This window comes from Chiloscyllium punctatum, chromosome 2 (genome assembly GCF_047496795.1).
Source record: "Chiloscyllium punctatum isolate Juve2018m chromosome 2, sChiPun1.3, whole genome shotgun sequence".
In the NCBI taxonomy this organism is placed as follows: domain Eukaryota; kingdom Metazoa; phylum Chordata; class Chondrichthyes; order Orectolobiformes; family Hemiscylliidae; genus Chiloscyllium; species Chiloscyllium punctatum.
The window spans coordinates 37,628,598-37,648,814 of record NC_092740.1 but is presented as its reverse complement, the minus strand read 5'-3'; the positions used below and the strand labels follow the sequence as shown (position 1 = coordinate 37,648,814).

General features: G+C 42.1%; 1 protein-coding gene across 6 annotated transcripts in view; it reads left to right on the top strand.

The window, feature by feature from the left end:
* LOC140496329 (uncharacterized) overlaps positions 1 to 20,217 on the top strand; it is a 73,130-nt gene that overhangs the window by 33,755 nt on the left and 19,158 nt on the right. For 5 of the 6 annotated variants that reach the window (XM_072595976.1, XM_072595968.1, XM_072595943.1 and 2 more), the window contains exons 8-9: positions 10,984 to 11,101; positions 18,007 to 19,165. In XM_072595976.1, the coding sequence (XP_072452077.1) occupies positions 10,984 to 11,101; positions 18,007 to 18,249 (361 nt within the window). In that variant the 3' untranslated portion in view covers positions 18,250 to 19,165. Of the gene's footprint in view, positions 1 to 10,983; positions 11,102 to 18,006; positions 19,166 to 20,217 lie in introns of those variants that run through there. The other variant, XM_072595982.1, reaches the window with a different exon arrangement.

The window sequence follows — 20,217 nt, the reverse complement described above, 5'->3', positions numbered from 1 at the left end:
TAAGGCTGAACCTTATTTTAGAACATAGTACAGTACAACACAGTACAGACCCTTCAGCCTTTGATGTTGTGCTGACCTTTTATCCGACTCTAAGGTCTAACTAACCTATGTACCCTTAGTTTTACTATCATCCATATGCCTATCGAAGAGTTGCTTTAATGTCCCTAATGTCTGTGACACCCACCACTGCTGCTGGCAGTGTGTTCCAAGCACCCACCAATCTTTTAAGAGCCGACCTCTGACATCTCCCCTAAATCTTCCTTCAATCACCTTAAAGTGATGCTCTCTTGTGATAGCTATTTCTGCCATTGGAAAAAGTCGCTAGCTATCCACTCTATCTATGCCTCTCATTATCTTTTACACTTCTATCAAGTCACTTCTCATCCTCCTTTGCTCCAATGAAAAAAAGTCCAAGCTCCCTCAATCTTTCTTCATAAGTGCTATTTTCTGGGTCTTTACATTGTGAGGCAGCAAAGACGGCCTTGAGAAGAGTGATATGCTCTTCCTGTCGGATGTGGGAGTTTAGGGAGAATTTTCATGTTACTGATGGTTATGTCGGCAGGAAGTGTCTTTGGTTGTGAATCCTATCAGATCGCATGGATCAGTTGAAGCAGCAGTTAGAGGCAATAAGGAATTTATAGGAGCTGGGGTGTGATGGATGGGAGTTATAGGAAGGGAGAAAAGCTGCAGATACACTCAGGTAGATGGGTTAATACCAGGAAAGGCAGGAGGGGGAGGTAGGTAGTACAGGAGTCTTCTGTGGCTAACCCCATTTCAAACAAATGTGCAGTTCTGGAAAATGTAGGGGGGTGATGGACTCTCACCTGAACTGTTGTGGTTTTCCAGCACCACTCTGATTTAGACTCTGGTTTCCAGCATCTGCAGTCATTGTTTTTACCTAGTTGATTTTAACCCTACTGTGAATCCTCTTACAAGGATGCCTGCCTTGAAGAAGTTTTCCTCCTCTCTACAAGAATCTCAGGGAGTCCCTCTCGCACTGCAACTCCCAGGTCATTTCCTCTGCCCTGAAGCTCTTCAACCATGTCCTGAAACAAACTCGCTACTACAGCCACATTTGCTTCCTTAGTGCCTGCCTCCGTAATCAACTCATCCCATACTGACTCCGGACCACCTTTTAAACCAGCAGAGTTTGGATCCAAACAGGACAGACTACAGATTCAAAAACACCAGCAACGGTTCTCCTTCAGGATCCTCCACTCCACACTCACAGCAATGCACTGGCACCTAACCTCTCTACTGTCAGCCCTGTCTCACCTGAGAGCCACACTCTCTCAGAATTGCAAAGGACCCCTTCTGTACTATATCCTCAGAATTCATACTCTCAACAAACAGTATTTCAATTCCATCTCAAACATCAAAAACTGTAAGTACAACAAACTTTTATCTACCCACCTCCATAACCAGCGCTCCTCAAACATTCCAGTAGATTCCCCCGGCCTCTGGAACTGCTCGGACGCCATTAGCCATGTGGCTCGTGCAGCCACCATCCCCACGCTGATTGATGTCACTTCCGCCCCCATCATGACCGCTTCTACAGCCACTTCCGCCCCTCTCAATTCCTCATGCACCACACGTGACATCACTTCAGCCCCTCACATCATCGCTGATGTCACACGCTCAGTGACTTCTGCCCCCCCCTCCCCCCCCACTGCAGTGTTTGCCACCACTTCAACCCCCACCAATGTCACTCACCTGCATTCTGCTGAAACGCCCCCACAGATCCCACTGTCACCATCCCTGTCTCCCAAAACCCTGAGGGGATCTCCACTCCCATTCTCCCCCCACCACCCCACACACTCCAGTTACTGGCCTCCCCCCCCCCCCCACTCCCAGCTCCACAGCTCCCAGCCCTGTTGAGTTTTCACCACCCCTCCAGACCCCCCCCTCACTGAGGACGAATGATCAGTCCTCCGCAAAGGACTCACCTTCATCCCCCTCCACCCACGCATCAATGAATTTAATACATGCCGTGACATCGAACACTTCTTCCCCCACCTCCAAGCTTACTTTCACAATCAGGACTCCCACCCACCTTCCGAAGGCCCCTTCACCCACCTCCAACACACTGCATCCACCTGGACACCCCATGCTGGCCTATTACCCGCCCTCGACCTCTTCATTTCCAACTGCTGCCGGGACATTAACCACCTCAACCAGTCTACCCCCCTCTCCCACTCCAACCTCTCACCCTCGCAATGTGCAGCCCTCCAATCCCTCTGCTGCAATCCTGACCTCACCATCAAGCCAGCAGATAAAGGGGGCGCAGTGGTAGTCTGGCGCACTGACCTCTACACTGCTGAAGCCAAACGTCAACTCGAGGACACCTCTTCCTACCGCCACCTCAACCATAACCCCAACTCGAAACCATCATCTCCCATACAGAACCTCATCACCTTAAGAGATCTCCCACCCACAGCTTCCAACCTCATAAGCCGCGAACCCCGCACTGCCCAGTTCTACCTCCTTCCCAAGATCCACAAGCCTGACGACCCTGGCCAACCCATTGTCTCAGTATGCTCCTGTCCCACTGAACTCCTTTCTACCTACCTCGGCACTCCTATCCACCCCTAGTCCAGGAACTCCCCACATACGTTTGAGACACCACCCATGCCCTCCACCTCCTCCAAGACTCCTGTTTCCCTGATCCCCAACGCCTCATCTTCACCATGGATATCCAATTCCTCTACACCTCCATCCGCCATGATCAGGGCCTCCAAGCCCTCCGTTTCTTCCTCTACTGGCGTCCCCAACAGTACCCTTCCATCGACACACTCATTCGTTTGGCTGAACTGGTCCTTGCCCTCAACAATTTCTCCTTCAAATCCTCCCACTTCCTCCAGACCAAAGGGGTAGCCATGGGCACCCGTATGGACCTCAGCTATGCCTGTCTCTTTGTTGGCTATGTAGAACAGTCGGTCTTCCATAATTACACCGGCACAACTCCCCACCTCTTCCTCCACTACACTGATGACTGCATTGGCGCCACCTTGTGCTCCCGTGAGGAAGTTGAGCAATTCATCAACTTCACCAACACATTCCACCCTGACCTTAAATTTACCTGGACCATCTCAGACACCTCCCTCCCCTTCCTGGACCTCTCAGTCTCCATTAATGACGACCGACTTGACACTGACATTTTTTACAAACCCACCGACTCCCACAGATACCTGGAGTACACCTCTTCCCACCCTACCTCTTGCAAAAATGTCTCCCGTATTCCCAACTCCTCCGCCTCTGCCGTATCTGCTCCCAGGAGGACCAGTTCCACCACAGAACACACCAGATGGCCACCTCCTTTCGAGACTGCAATTTCCCTTCCCACTTGGTTAAAGATGCCTTCCAATGCTTCTCGTTCACATCCCGCACCTCCGCCCTCAGACCTCACCCCTCCAACTGTAACAAGGACAGAATGCCCCTGGTGCTCACCTTCCACCCTACCAACCTTCGCGTAAACCAAATCATTCGCCGACATTTCTGCCGCCTCCAAACAGACCCCACCACCAGGGATATATTTCCCTCCCCACCCCTTTCCGCCTTCCACAAAGTCCATTCCCTCCGTGACTATCTGGTCAGGTCCACGCCCCCCCCTATAACCCACCCTCCCATCCTGGCACCTTCCCCTGCCACCGCAGGAATTGCAAAACCTCCTCCCTCACCTCTATCCAAGGCCCTAAAAGAGCCTTCCACATCCATCAATATCATTTATTGTATCTGTTGCTCCCAATGCGGTCTCCTCTACATTGGGGAGACTGGACGCCTCCTAGCAGAGCGCTTTGGGGAACATCTCTGGGATACCCACACCAATCAACCACACTGCCCTATGGCCCAACATTTCAAATCCCCCTCCACTCTACCAAGGACATGGAGGTCCTGGGCCTCTTTCATTGCCGCTCCGTCACCACCAGACACCTGGAGGAAGAATGCCTCCTCTTCCGCCTCGGAACACTTCAACCCCAGGGCATCAATGTGGACTTCAACAGTTTCCTCATTTCCCCTTCCCCCACCTCACCCCAATTCCAACTTCCAGCTCAGCACTGTCCCCATGACTTGTCCTACCTGCCTACCTTTTCCACCTATCCACTCCACCCTCTTTTCCCCCCCCCCCCCCGACCTATCGCCTTCATCCCCTCCTTCACTCACCTATTGTACTCTATGCTACTTTCTCCCCACCCCCACCCTCCTCTCTCTTATCGCTCCACCCTTCAGGCTCTCTGCCTGTATTCCTGATGAAGGGCTTTTGCCCGAAATGTCAATTTTACTGCTCCTCGGATGCTGCCTGAATTGCTGTGCTTTTCCAGCACCACTCTCATCTAGACTAATCTAGCATGAGCAGCCAAGTTTCTGGTATTGAAACTGGCTCTAATGTAATGAAGGGTACTTCGGGTTCCAAGCGTTTGATTATAATAGTGGACTCTCTAGTCAGGCATAGACAAATGTTTGTGGCCAATGGCGCAAAATCAGAATGGCGTTGCCTCCCTGGTGCCAGGATCAAGGATATCTCAGGGTGCAGATGTTTTCAAAGGGGAGAGGGACCAGCAGGAGATCATTGTACACATTGGAACTAATGACTTAGGAAGGGAAAAGGATTCTGAAGGGAGAATATAGAAAGCTAGACAGGAATTTAAAAGAGAGGCCCTCAAGGGTAGTAACATCTGGATTGCTCCCAGGACTACAAGCTAGTGAGGGTAGGAATGGGGGAATAGAGCCGATGAGTGCATGGCTGAGGAGTTGGTGCAGGGGAGAAGGTTCATATTTTTGGATCACTGGAATCTCCTCTGGGATAGAGGTGGCCTGTACAAGAAGGATGGATTGCACCTGAATTGGAAGGGGACTAATATACTGGCAGGGAAATTTGCTACAGCTGTTCAGGAGGATTTAAACTAGTAAGGTTGGGGGGAGTGGGCCCATGGAAATAGTGAGGAAAAAGATCAATCTAAGACTGGTACAGTTGGGAAAATGAGCAAGTCAAACAGTCGGGGCAGGCATGAACAAAGCAGAGAACAAGGTAGGACTGATAAATTGCATTTACTTCAATGCAAGAGGCCTAAAGGGAAGGCAGATGAATTCAGAGCATCGTTAGGAACACGGGACTGGGATATCCTGGCAATTACAGGAGCATGGCTCAGGGATGGACCAGACTGGTAGCTTCATGTTCCAGGGTACAAATGCAATAGGAAGGATATTGAGGGGAGAGTGATGTTTTTGATAAGGGATAGTATTACTTCTGTACTTAGGGAGAATATTCCTAGGAATACATCCAGGGAAGTTATTTGGGTGGAACTGAGAAATAAGAAAGGCATGATCACCTTATTGGGATTGTATTATTGACCCCCTAATAGTCAGTGAGAAATTGAGAAACAAATTTGTAAGGAGGTCTGTTATCTTTAATAGGGTGGTTATAGTAGGGGATTTTAACTTTGCAAACATAGACTGGGACTACCATAGTGTTAAGGGTTTAGATGGAGAGGAATTTAAGTACGTACAAGAAAAGTTTCTGATTCAGTATGTGGATATACCTACTATAGAAGGTGCAAAGCTTGACCTATTCTTGGGAAATAAGGCAGGGCAGGTGACTGAGGTGTCAGTTGGGGCCAGTGACCATAATTCTATTAGTTTTAAAATAGTGATGGAAAAGGATAGACTGGATTTAAAAGTTGAAGTTCTAAATCGGAAGAAGGCTAATTTTGATGGTATAAGGCATGAACTTTAGAAAGCTGATTGGGAGCAGATGTTAGGCGAAAGTGCATACTGCAGATGCTGGAGATTAGAGTCAAGATTAGAATAGTGCTGGAAAAGCACAGCAGGTCAGGCAGCATCCAAGGAGCAGGAAAATCGACGTTTTGGGCAAAAGCCCTTCATCAGGAATGAGGCTGGGAGTCTCAGGTGGAGCAGATGTTTACGGGTAAAGGGACGGCTGGAAAATGGGAAGCTTTCAAAAATGAGATTGAGTCCAGAGACCATATATTCCTGTTAGGGTGAAAAGAAAGGCTGGTAGGTGTAGAGAGTGCTGGATGACTAGAGAAATTGTGGTTTTGCTTAAGTAAAAGAAGGAAGCATATGTAAGTTATAGACAGGATAGATCGAGTGAATCCTTAAAGTATAAATGCAGTACGAGTATACTTGAGGGAAATCAGGACAAAAAGGGGACATGAGATAGCTTTAGTAAATTGGGTTAAGGAGAATCCAAAGAGATTTTGTAATTACATTTAAGGACAAAAGAGTAACTAGGGAGAGAATAGGGTCCCTTAAAGATCAGCAAGGCAGCCTGTGTGTGGAGTTGCAGGAGATGAGGGAGATACTAAATGCCTCAGTGTTTACTGTGAAGAAGGACATGGAAGATATAGAATGTGGGGAAATAGATGGTATCATCTTGAAAAATGTGCCTATTACAGAGGAAGAAGTGCTGGAAGCTGGTACAATTACAGCATTTTAAAAGACATCTGGATGGGTATATGAATAGGAAGGGTTTAGAGGGATATGGACCAAATGCTGGCAAATAGGACTAGATTAGGTTAGGATATCTGGTCAGCATGGACGAGTTGGACCAAAGGGTCTGTTGTACATCTCTATGACATGCCCTCTAGTCCAGGCAGCATCCTGGTAAATCTCTTCTACATCCTCTTCCACATCCGTTATATAATGAGGCAACCAGAACTGAATACACTATTCAAAGTGGATAAATCCCCAGGATCCAATCAGGTATATCCTAGAACAATGTGGGAAACACTAGTTTTGTGATTTGCTGGGATCCTTGCTGAGATATTTGTATTGTCAATAGTCACAGGTGAGTTGCCAGAAGACTGGAGTTTGACTAATTTGATGCAACTATTTAAGAAAGTTGGTAAGGAAAAGCCAGGGAACTATAGACCAGTGAGCCTGACATCGGTGATGGGCAAGTTGTTGGAGGGAATTCTGAGGGACAGGATGTACATGTATTTGGAAAGGCAAGGACTGATTACAGATAGTCAACATGGGTGTGTGCATGGGAAATTGTCTCAAAACGTGATTGAGTTTTTTGAAGAAGTAATGAAGAGAATTGATGAGGGCAGAGAAGTAGACATGATCTATATGGACTTTCAGTAAGGCATTTGACAAGGTTCCTCATGGGACACTGGTTCGCAAGGTTAGAGCTCATGGCATACAGGAAGAAGTAGCCATTTAAATATGGAACTGGCTCGAAGGTAGAGGACAAGCGTGGCTTTGTGGAGGGTTGCTTTTCAGACTAGAGGTCTGTGACCAGTGGTATGCCACAAGGATTGGTGCTGGGCCCACTACTTTTCATCATTTATATAAATGATTTGGATGTGAATATAGCGGAGTATAGTTATTAAGTTTGCAGATGACCCCAAAATTGGAGGTGGAGTGGACAGCGAAGAAGGTTACCTCCGATTACAATGTGGTCTTGATCTGATGGGCCAATGGGCTGAGGAATGGCAGATAGTTTAATTTAGATAAATATGAGGTGCTGCATTTTGAGAAAGCAAATCAAGGCAGGATTTATACACTTAATGATAAGGTCCTGGGGAGTGTTGCTGAACAAAGAGACCTTGAAGTGCAGGTTCATAGCTCCTTGAAAGTGGAGTGGCAGGTAGATAGGATAGTGAAGAGGGTGTTTGATATGCTTTCCTTTATTGGTCAGAGTATTGAGTACAGGAGTTGGGAGATCATGTTGCGGCTGTACAGGACATTGGTTAGGCCACTGTTGGAATATTGCGTGCAATTCTGGTCTCCTTCCTGTCAGAAGCATGTTGTGAAACTTGAAAGGGTTCAGAAAAGATTTACAAGGATTTTGCCAGGGTTGGAGGATTTGAGCTATAGGGAGAGGCTGAAAAGGCTGGGGCTGTTTTACCTGGAGTGTCAGAGGCTAAGAGGTGACCTTTATAGAGTTTTATAAAATCATGAGGGGCATGGATTGGATAAATAGACAAGGTCTTTTCCCAGCAGTGAAATGTTAGAATTGGCTTTATGTGCACTCGAATGAGTGCAATTGAAATGTTTTATAATGTCACCACTTAGGGCACCATCTTAAGTACAGGATACCTAGGTCTAAATACTTTTGTTACAGAATTGCTTGAGTTTTTTTTAAGAAGCCTAGCATAGGACTACAAGGGTGGAATCTGCACAAACAGGACTAAAGGAATCCATAACTTAATTGCATGTGACCTCTGCCATATATTACTAAAAGGTACCTAAGCAATGTGCGTGATATACTATACTAATCAACACTAATGTGTTAGGGCATCTTGATAAAGAGGACCGTCCAATGTCATTATAAGACCATAAGAATTAGTAACAGGAGTAGGCTGTTCAACCCCTCAAGCCTGCTCCACCATCCAATAGGATCCTGGCTGATTTACCAATCATTTGCATCCACTTTCCTTCTCTTTCCCCATAACTCTTAATTTCCCTACTGATCAAGATCAGCCTCAAAATGTCCTCCAGCAGTCTCTGGCAAGGAGTTCCAGAGACACTCAATCCTCAGAAGAAATTCCTCCTCATTAAAATTGGCATCTTTTTTTCAGCGACTACACCCTCTGGTCCCAGACTCCTGTATGAGAAGTATCCTTTCAGCATTTACCCCATCAAGCCCCTTAATCATATGTTTCAATAGATCGTCTCTTGTTCTTCTAAACTCCAATGAGTCCCAAACTGTTTCGCCTTGGTCATAAATAATCCCTCCATACTAATGAACATCTTCGTGAACCTTCTCTGAACTGTCTCTAATGAGTAAACAGTTTACAGAGAAATATTGATATGTTAAGTAAGTGAGCAAAATATTAGCAAACACTGTACTTTGGGAAAATGCCATGATCATTTTGGAAGGAAGAGAAAGAAAAAGAACAGAATGGAGAGGTGTAATGGAAAATTAACAAATTTAACATTTACTGTGAAATCTGAAAGAGAATGCCTTTCTAAATTTAACGCTGTGCTGAGCTTTGTAAACCATACTTTGCTGAGCTCTGCAGCCAGGAGACAGCTTGGCTTTGTTTAAATTCAACTTCACCTTGCGACAGTCAAATTCAGCAAAAGCATAAGAACAGTTATGTCCGCAACCAGGAGATAAAGAAATAATCAACTTGAGTTTTCCCAGTCTTTGCCCTTTGAGAGTGTGTTAAGAATGGTATAAGAAGAGTATCTGAATTATGCTCCAGTACCCCTTAATGAGGCATCTGGCTGAATGTATTGGGTCAATTCTGCAGAATTTGAATAAAGCTCCTTTCTTTGCTCTTGCTATCAGTTGAGTCAAGTCGATTTAATTTCCACACCAAGAGGAACTGCAGAAAGCTGCAACACAAAGGAACTTCAGGGTACCTGTACACACAGTAAAAAACTTGCACACAGGTACAGCAGGCAATTCAGAAAGCTGATGGAATGTTGATCCTTATTTCAAGGGAATTGGTTTATAACAGTAAGGAGGTCTCACTGTGTCCATTCAAGGTGCTGGTGAGATCACATCTGGAATAGACAGTCATTTCGTACAATAAAGATATTGTTTGGATCTTTCTTTTAATCTGCCTTTCCAGCTATTTTAGTGCCATCTTCAAATTTGGCTGGACTTCTGGAAGTCTGAATAAAACCCATTACTATTCACTCTGATTCATACTTGCTTGCAAAAATCTAAATTAATCAGATATGATTTCCCTTTCATGAAACTATTCTGAGTCTACTTGATTAGATTATGCTTTTCTAAATGTTCTGAATTGTTTAATTGATTCCAATACCTTTCCAGCAATAGATGTATGGTTAATCAACATATAGTTATCCATATTTTGCCTCCCTGCCTTTTTGAATACAGGTATCACATTTTCTCATCCTCTGGTACTTCTGCAGAATCCTAGGGTTTTTGGAAAATTACAACCAATGCATCCACTCTTTTTGTCACTACCTCTTTTAGTATTCGAAGGTGCTTTTCAGAGGGTCGTGCGGCTCGATGGGCCAAATGGCCTGCTTCCACACTGGGATTCTATAATTGCCGCTTTAACTGATTATTTTGCCCATATTTTAGATAATGCAGTTGCTGGAAATCTGAAATAAAATCCAAGTGCTGGAGCAATTCTGGCATCTGTGTTGAGAGGAGCACAGTTAACATTTCAAGACTGAACTGATTCTTCCAAATGTTTCTGAAGAAGTCTCATTGGACTTGATGCTAACTCCATTTTTTTTTCTGTCTACACGGTTACACTAGATTTGCTGGGTCTCTTCACTTTTTTTTTCACCTTTAAATCTGGAACATTTTCTCTCTATGCATTCTGTCCATACTCTTCATGATTCAAATCTCTATCATATCTCTCAATCTTCTCTTCAAAGAGAACAGACCCAGCTTGGAGTCTTGCTATATAATGAAATTCCTTATCCCTGAATCTGTATGGATTTGATGGACCAAATGGCCTGCTTCCTCACTGTAGGGGTTCTACAGCCCACTCTTAATCTTTTGAGCTATTTTTAAAACCTTTTGGATTGTTAGAATTGGGTTCGTTGTCACATAAGTGCAATAAAAAGTTGACAAATTTGCCATTTATAACACCGTCTTGGGTAGAAAGGTACCTAGGTATATGATCTTAAGAATAAATTAGAAAAATAAACATTACAGTCCTTGAAACAGCCTGCATTAGTCCTCACCTCCAGTCTGTGCTAAACTCAACCTGAAGCTGTCTGTTCTCGTCACTGCCACAGATGCACTGCCATGTTGGGCTGATTCCCTTGCCCTGCAATGGCTTGACTCCACTGGGCTTGCTCTCTTCCACACTGCACAAACTCTCTCTACGGAAGGTAGGTAGATTAAAATAAGAACAAATAAAGGAAAAATGGTAAAAGCAGGTGGAGCAGATGAGCCCCAGACAGATGCCCACATACTGCACTGCTATTCTGCCCCCATCTTGGGATTGAATGTCATGAAACCAATGTAGTCTGTTGACAAAATGTTACTGTCATTATAATAAATGTATTTTCTCTTTTAAATAGGTTGACTCTGCTGGTGGTTACTGCATCCTGGACATTTCTTATGATAAAGCTGCTGGTTGCTGCACACCATCTTGAATGTGAAATTGAAGGCACAGTGTACACTTTGATAGAAGAACTGGTAAGAAACATGATTTATCACGATTTGGAAATGCCAGTGTTGGACTGGGGTGTACAAAGTTAAAAATCACACAACGCCAGGTTATAGTCCAACATTCGTAAAGTGATGGAAGTTGTCATCAACAGTGCTATCAACTGGTTTCTGCTCAGCAATAACCTGCTTAGTGACCCCCAGTTTGGATTCTGCCAGGGCCACTATGCTCCTGACCGCATTACAGCCTTGGTTCAAATATGGACAAAAGAGCTGAATTCCAGAGGTGAGGTGAGAGTGACAGCAATTTTAATCAATGCTGCGTTCGACCGAGTGTGACATCAAGGAGCCCTAGCAAAACTGGAATCAGTGGATTTCGGGGCAAACTCTCTGGTTGTTGGAGTCATCCCTGACACATGGGAGGATGGTTATGGTTGTTGGAGGTCAGTCATCTCTGTTCGAGGGCATCTGTGCAAGACTTCCTCAAGGTAATGTTCTCTGCTCAACCATCTTCAGCTGCTTAATCAATAAGGCCAGGAGAGGGGATGTTTGCTGATTGCACAATGTTCATCGCCATTTCAGTGGGCGGCACAGTGATTAGCACTGCTGCCTCACAGTGCCAGAGACCCGGGTTCAATTCCCGCCTCAGGCGACTGACTGTGTAGAATTTGCACATTCTCCCTGTGTCTGCGTGGGTTTTCTCCGGGTGCTCCGGTTTCCTCCCACAGTCCAAAAATGTGCAGGTTAGGTGAATTGGCCATGCTAAATTGTCCATAGTGTTAGGTATAGGGGTAGATTAGGGAATGGGTCTGGGTGGATGCACTTGGGCGGGTCGGTGTGGACTTGTTGGGCCGAAGAGGTTATTTCCACACTATAAGTAATCTAATGTAATCTAAGGTTTAATTGGAAGCTTCCAATTAAACCTGTTGGACTATAACCTGGTGTTGTGTGATTTTTAACTTAATGATTTATCACAAGCTTTAATTCATAACTACAATATATAAATTGAGTTCTAGCATGATATTATTTGCACTTTTTAATAAATATGAGATCAACAAACATAGTGACCTAATAAAACCCAGAGGAAGAAAAGCTCATTAATACCCTTTGAATCTACTTTGAATTTGATGAATAATTATTAAATCAGGGACTCTATCTGACTTTTTGATCCTCTTTTGAGAACACTTAAATTTACTAAAAGAATACGCTTGACAAATCTATTGGAACTTTTCCATGGTATAACTAGTAGTGTTGATAAGAGCAGTCAGTGGATATGTCTACTTTAAGAAGGCTTTTGATAAGGTCCTGAATAAGAGATTAGCATTTCAACTAAAGCACATGGAACTGGGGATAATGTACTGACATTCATAAAAATTGTTTTGGAGACAGAAAACAAACAGTAGGAGTAAATGCTTTCTTCCCACACACAGTGACAGGTAGTAACTAGTGGGATACTGCAGGGATCAGTTAACAAAGTTTCAGCATAGGAACAGGCCCTTTGGCCCTCCAAGCCTGTGCCGTTCCAGATCCTCAATCTAAACCTGTCACCTATTTCCTAAGGATCTGTATCCCTCAGCTCTCTGCACATTCATTTGTCTATCTAGATACAAAAGCATCATTCAGGTGTGCTTGCCTCTACCACCTCTAAATATGAAATGCACAAGAATTGAAATCATGGAGATCACCAACTTGAAATCAAATAATGCTTCTACAGAAGGAGCAGCAAATATGAAGAATGCAGTGACTTAGAAACATTTAAAAGCACTGCTTATAGTCATAGATACATACAGCAGGGAAACAGATCCTTCGGTCCAACAAGTCCATGCTGAACATAATCCCAAACTAAACTAGCCCCAACTGCCTGCTCTTGGCCCATATCCCTTCAAATCCATCAAACCTTGAAATATGACATTTAGTTTTTTTCATCTAAATCATTAGTACACATTGTGAATAGCTGGGGTTGAAGGTAGATGTCATTTACGTGGACTTCAGTAAGGTGTTTGATAAGGTTCCCCATGGTAGGCTTATAGAGAAAGTGAAGTCATACAGGGTCCATGGTGTACTAACTAGATGGATAGAGAACTGGCTGGGTAACAGGAGACAGTAGTAGTGGAAGGGTGTTCCAGGCACCCACCACCCTCTGCGTAAAGACCTTCCACAATCTCCCTTAAACTTTTCCCCTTTCCCCTTTCACCTTGAGCTTGTGACCCCTAGTAATTGAGTTGTCCACTCTGGGAAGAAAGCTTCTTGCTATCCACCTTCTCTCTCTCAATCTTGTAGATCTCAATCAGACTTCACCCCCACCCTGTCTTTCTAATGGAAATAATCCTAATCCATTCAACCTCTCTTCATAGTAGCGCCCTCTACACCAGGCAACACCCTCTCCAAAAGATCCACCTCCTTTCTGGTAATGTGGTGACCAGAACTGTACGCAGTATTCCAAGTGTGGCCGGACCAAAGTCTTCTATGACTGTAACATGACCTACCAACTCTTGTACTCAATACCTTGTCCAATGAAGGAAAGCCATATACTGCCTTGACCACTCTATCTACTTGTGTTGCCACCTTCAGGGTACAATGGACCTGAGCACCCACATCTCTCTGTACATTTGTTTTCCCAAGGGCTTTTCCTTTTACCATATAGTTCGCTCTTGAATTCGATCTTGCAAAATGAATCACCTCTCATTTGTCCTGATTGAACCCCATCTGCCATTTCTCCACCCAACCCTCCAATCTATCTGTATTCTGTTGTACTTTCTTACAGTCCCCTTCACTATCTGCTATTCCACCAATTTTAGTGTCATCTGCAGACTTGCTAATCAGGCCACCTATACCTTCCTCCAGATCATTTATGTATATCGCAAACAGCAGTGGTCCTGGCATGGATCCCCGTAAAATACCACTGGTCACAGTTCTCCATTTTGAGAAACTCCCTTCCACTACTACTGTCTCCTGTTACCCAGCCAGTTCTCTATCCATCTAGTTAGTACACCATGGACCCTGTATGACTTCACTTTCTCTATAAGCCTACCATGGGGAACCTTATCAAACACCTTACTGAAGTCCACGTAAATGACATCTACCTTCAACCCCAGCTATTCACAATGTGTACTAATGATTTAGATGAAAAAAACTAAATGTCATATTTCAAGGTTTGATGGATTTGAAGGGATATGGGCCAAGAGCAGGCAGTTGGGGCTAGTTTAGTTTGGGATTATGTTCAGCATGGACTTGTTGAACCGAAGGATCTGTTTCCCTGCTGTATGTATCTATGACTATAAGCAGTGCTTTTAAATATTTCTAGGTCACTGCATTCTTCATATTTGCTGCTCCTTCTGTAGAAGCATTATTTGATTTCAAGTTGGTGATCTCCATGATTTCAATTCTTGTGCATTTCATATTTCACTGACGTAAATTGCCTGTTTATGCTCAGCAAAGTATCCTTGGAGGAGGCCACAAGAATTACCTTCTGTTTGTTTGTGTATGTAATAAATATATTTATTGGAATACCTTTTATAGCTTATGAATCCACATTCTTATCTGGCTTTTCAGATATACACTTCTCTGAATGTGGATTTTGTGAGGGTCCAATATAATTGAGAACCCTATGGTGCGTGTCTCTTCTTGAATCAAAAGTGGTGACATTTTAGAAAATGAAGCATTTGAATTTTGATAATGTTTCTACATTAAAATAATTTAAGTTTAAGAAAAAGGGCCGACATTGACACCAAAAGATTGAGACAGCAAACAACAGTATGAGTGTAAGCTAAAGCTGATGATATTAAAGCTGCATACAGACCCGTGCTACAGTGGAAAAAAAGTAGTGCAGGAATCAAGTGTGATGCAAGACCAGTACTATTTTTAGATTACTGCAGTGATATTAAAATGAGCTAGGAGTTACGTTTTGCACAGTAACACCCACTGCCTCCCTCTATTTATGCTGCATGGTGCAAAACTGTGTCTTGGAAAAGGGAGAGAAGCACAGTTGAAGGATTTAGATTGTACATCTCTGTTCTTATGCCAACCTTTGTTACAGTTTTGGTCACTTGCATCACTATTTCTATAGAACGGAATTAATCTAGAAAATCTGAATGAATCTGAAATGTTTTGAATGAATCTGAAATTTGCTTTAGTAATATTGCACATTCATATTTTCTCATAGTCCAAACAGTGTTGAGAGTCTTGATTTATTATTTGTAACTTACTTTGCCCTGGATCATACTATGAAACTTGACCTGGCTTCCTCTGAAACTCTGAACATAAGTATGCAGGCATCTTATACATTTTCCTTTTTTGCATCTTTATGCCTCTGATTTCTTCTTCTTTCCTCTGCTGAACCTCATGGTGTGCAACCTGTGTGTCTTGTTTGTTCTTCAGTTGAATGACCTAATGTCTGATCTAATACTCTACTCTTGATTCCACCTCACTTCCAGCCCTGCGAAAACCAGTACCAACTCCCATATTTTTAAAAAAAGCATTCATAGCATGAAGGCGTTACTGGTTAAGACAACATTTATTGCCCATATCAGACAGCAGTCAACCACACTGCCGTGAGTCTGAAGTCGCATGTAGCCAAAAAGCAAATAAAGGTGACCATTTCCTTCAATAATGGACATTAGTGAATCAAATTTCAAATGTAATGTTGAACTTGCTTTTTATGCATCATCTTTACAGCTGTAACTTTGTATTCCTCACTCTGTTCAACCACCCTATGATCTTTGTATATAATGATCTGTCTGTACTGCATGGAAAACAAAACGTTTCACTATATTTAGGTACATGTGATGATGATAAATCAAATCAAGAATCAAACATGTTTTTCCTGACAATTAATAGTGGTTTCATGGTCATCATTAGACTTTTAATTCCACATTTTTATTGAATTCAAATTCCAACCATCTGTGGCAGGAATTATCCCAGATCTCCAAAACATTACTTAAGTTTCTAGATTAACAGTCCAGCAATAATGTCACGGGGTCATCACCTTCACTACAATAAAAATTTATTTCTCAAATGTACTGCTCACTAGTTTCTCCCCATTTCTTTCACTTACTCTTTTTGACTCCAGTTTCCAGCTGCACATATACCCATATCCTGTTCTTTTGTTCTCAAGATCTGGGCAATGCTGATAAAGCTGCTCATTGCAATTGTCAGAAGTCAGACGACATCCGGTTATAGTCAAACAGGTTTATTTGAAATCACAAGCTTTTAGAGTGCTACTCCTTCATCAGGTAAAGTGTAGAAAAACACACCAAGCACTGAATTTATAGGCAGAGAGATTGAAAGATCATAAAGATAGTGTGAGTGGAATGTCAACAGACTAAATAATTAGTCTCTCTAGGTGATTAGTAGTGTCAGATGGTGTGAATAAAATGTCAACAGTTGACTAGCAAGTGAAGGGATGACCTATAATCCAATTAACTGAGGTAGAGAGATAATTATATAAAGTTAAAAATAAGGTGGTGCTGGAGACAAACCAAATGGGTGGAATAACATGTTAGGTATAAGAATTGAATGTCAAGGGTATAACTAAAGTAACAAGTAATCCAAAACTCTACAAACTAATGAAGTTAGAGATCATAACAAGTTATCAGGGTAATGGTATCAAACAGGACAGTAAGGAAGATTTTTACAGATACAGAATAGTATGGCGGGGATTGCATATAGTGTGACATGGTTGAGGCTGTCTTCATTGGTACAGAACTTAGTTCTGTTTTCCTGCATTATCCCTGTAATCCTCAATTTCCCCTAATAATCAACTATACACAAGGACTCAGCCCTTTATAGCTGTCCTTAAGGCATTCTACTCTCAACCCTCAAGAAGTTCCTCCTCATTGCAGCTTTGAATTGGTGTCCTTTATTCTGAGACTCTGCCATCTGGTACTAGATGCACCCATGAGGGGAAGCATTCTCTCCATGTTTACCCTGTCAAGCCCCTTAGGAATCCTGTATCTTTCAATAAGATCACCTCTCCTCTTCTAAGCTCCAGTGAGCAGAGTCTCAATCTGTTTCGCCTTTGCTCATGAGACATCTTAAACATTGGAATGCATCCATTAATTATGCTCAAACAATGATGTTATATTGCTAATTTCAGGATTCTGACATGTTGATAAAGACATAGCAATATATATTGAAAACAAGATGTTGCATAATTTGGAGAGCTTGGAGTCACTGGATTTCCCATGGTATCACTACTTTTGAAGTGGGTATAGAAGATGGAAGTGCAATCTATAGAAAATGTTGCGAATGGCTGCAGTGTCTCCTGTGGATCTGTGTGGTGTATTGCATCTGTGCTGTAGACAGTAGATAATAAGTCCAGTAGCAAGGATACTGACCAAGTGAATTGTTCTGCCCCTTCCCAAGCATCACTATGCCTGACCAAATTTTGAGAGGATCTTGAAAATTAATGTTTGAGGTAAAAATTTAATTGCCAGTTAGGCCTCATTTAATGCCATTTTCTTTGTCTGACAGGCATGATCTTAAGGTTGGGTTTGATGTTTACACCAAAAACTTTGTTTTAGCTTAGAGCACCTCTTGATTTTAGGTTTTTGAATTTGTCGATTATTGTGACAAAAACTTTGGTCCTTCTGATTAGAATCTAGTCAGAAAAGATGTGACTGACTTGAAGTGTCAGAAGTGTGCTGCTCAATTCTACATAGTTGTGATGGCATTTTGGTGATCTCCAGGTTTTGAGTTCTTTTGTATTTCATATCTAGCTGGTGTAAATGGCCTGTTTATTCTATCAGTGAAGTATCCTTCAGTTACACTAGGGCCAGATTCAGTGACTTTGTTTTACAAATCTGAAATATTATGTACCAAAAACCTATAACAAAGCCATTAAATTACCCCATGAAGATCAACCTTTCTCTGCAAAACTGGGAGTTTTTTTTGAGGCTGCAATGATGATCACTAATTAACATGTTGTACAATTTCAGGCCGACCTAGCTGTAACTGGTCATGATCTTCGCTGCTACCATGACATTGTTACCTATTGGCAATTTCGATGCCTTCCTCCAACAACTCGTGGAATATTGAAAATCTTTGGAATAATTAAAGTCCATGATATTTCCTTTTACTTCCATTACTATAGCTTGCCAGTGATTACTGCATTGTGCACACCAATTATTAAACTACTACTTGCATTGAAGACCATCTACAGCAGGCCACGAGTCTGCTAAACAGACTGTTGTAATTTTAACTTTCTTCCAAAATCAGATTATGCATCTGTGCAGTGATTCAAAGTTCATGCTATGTCACTTTTTAAAGAATATATGTAATTATTTGATCAAATTTGTATTCTGATTTATTGTGTATTTTTTGTTTTGCCAACAATATTTATTGTAATATTGATGTCAAAGTTTTACTAATTCCACAACCAAAATTTCAAATACTATTTACACTCTAGCTAGTCTGCATAGCTGCTTGTTTAAAATTAATGTGACACTTTTTGATTCTAGACTAGCATTTTGATATGTGTATTGCTGAAAACAGATTTGTTGCTAAAGCTTTTCACTGATGAATAACTGAGTGGAAAGTGAAAATCCTTGCCAATCTATATTTTTCAGCAATATTAAAGTTCTGTACTCCCAAGCAATTTTGGCTTGTATTTACAGCATATTTGTTCAAAGATCTATGAATGCTACTTCAAGAGGGATTGGAACTTTGGACTGATTTTAGCTATAAATGAATAATTTTGCATTGCAAATTGTATAAGAAGAGAATAGACAATAGGTCACTCAGCCCCTTGAACCTGCTCGTCCATTCTGGTGAATGAAGGCTAATCTGTATCCTTGCTTTAATTTTGCTCCATTATGAATTGTGTTCTTCAACTTGATGTGTAAAACACAAAGCAATTTGATAATATCATGGCTAATTCTTCTTGTTCTGAAATTCGAGATGATCTTGCTTTCGTTGCTCAAGATAAATGAATTTGTACTGCCTGGTATGATCCTGCTGTAGGAGAGTTTCCAGAAAAATATCATTGTTACCTTTTTTCCCCCCCAACTGTGACAAATGTTTACTTGACTACCCATGAAATCTGATGAACAGGAAGCACAAGGATTTTTTAAAAATATAACATTAGCAAACCTCAAAGTATTGGTGTGTTGGTTAAATCGAGAATGTGCTGTTTTGTTCATTTTGATGATGTACTTACAAATATGACAGCTTTGACGGTAATACTTAAATGGCAATGGACAAGTAATGTAGCATCATTTCTACATCATACATGCAAGGCCATACAGGCAAGGAAGGTCAAAGTTTCCAGTTTTGGAATTGTGCTCAGTTAACTGATCTTCACTACAATTAGGATGAGGAACCTTGGTGGAGGAGCAGACAAATCAGGTACCGTTTCCAGTCGAGATCGCCAATCAATGATTCTCGATCGTCGTTGTGTGAACATTAGTGCAGAAAAGATTATTGATTCATTTAGGAAGTTAGATTTTGAATGGCATGCTGAAGATTGGCAAACGTTTTGTAGCAGCAATAATAAGACAGTAATGAGAATTCTGAATATTTTGTTTCTAATGTATATAAAATTGTGATGGTGAATATGGAAAAAGCTCACTATGCAAACACATTGACACATCTTCAGACTCTTGTCCTACTATAATATGAAATATTCTATTAATCATTTTAAATACCTTTATACTTCCAACTTCAAGCTTTCAATTAAATCTGAGAGCACATACTAACAGGTTGTACTTTCAATTTTCCATCTATCTTATGATTTGAGTCAAGTCACTTTATGAAAAGCAGAACAAACTAAGTCTACTCTATATCTCTACTGCCTTTTCAAAAAATCTATTATAGTATTCATTTGATATAAAAGCATTGCACTTATGCAATCCAGCTCTTTTTTCTCTTGCCATTTTATTCCTAACATTATTTAAAGTTACTAGATTTTCCAATGAAGGAAAAAGGACTGACTTCCTTTCTGTATGGTTTCTACATATCTATTATGGCTTCTAGTTTGGTCCTGTTCCTCTCATCCTTTTAAGGGCACTAATTGCCATAGGTGATGATGTATCTCATGTAGCAGTGGACTTGGAGTGTATAGAACTGGCCTTCTCTACTGCTGTCTGGGGGAGGAACAGGATTATGGGAAAGTGTAACCATAAACTGTATGTATGGATTTAGAGAGTCCC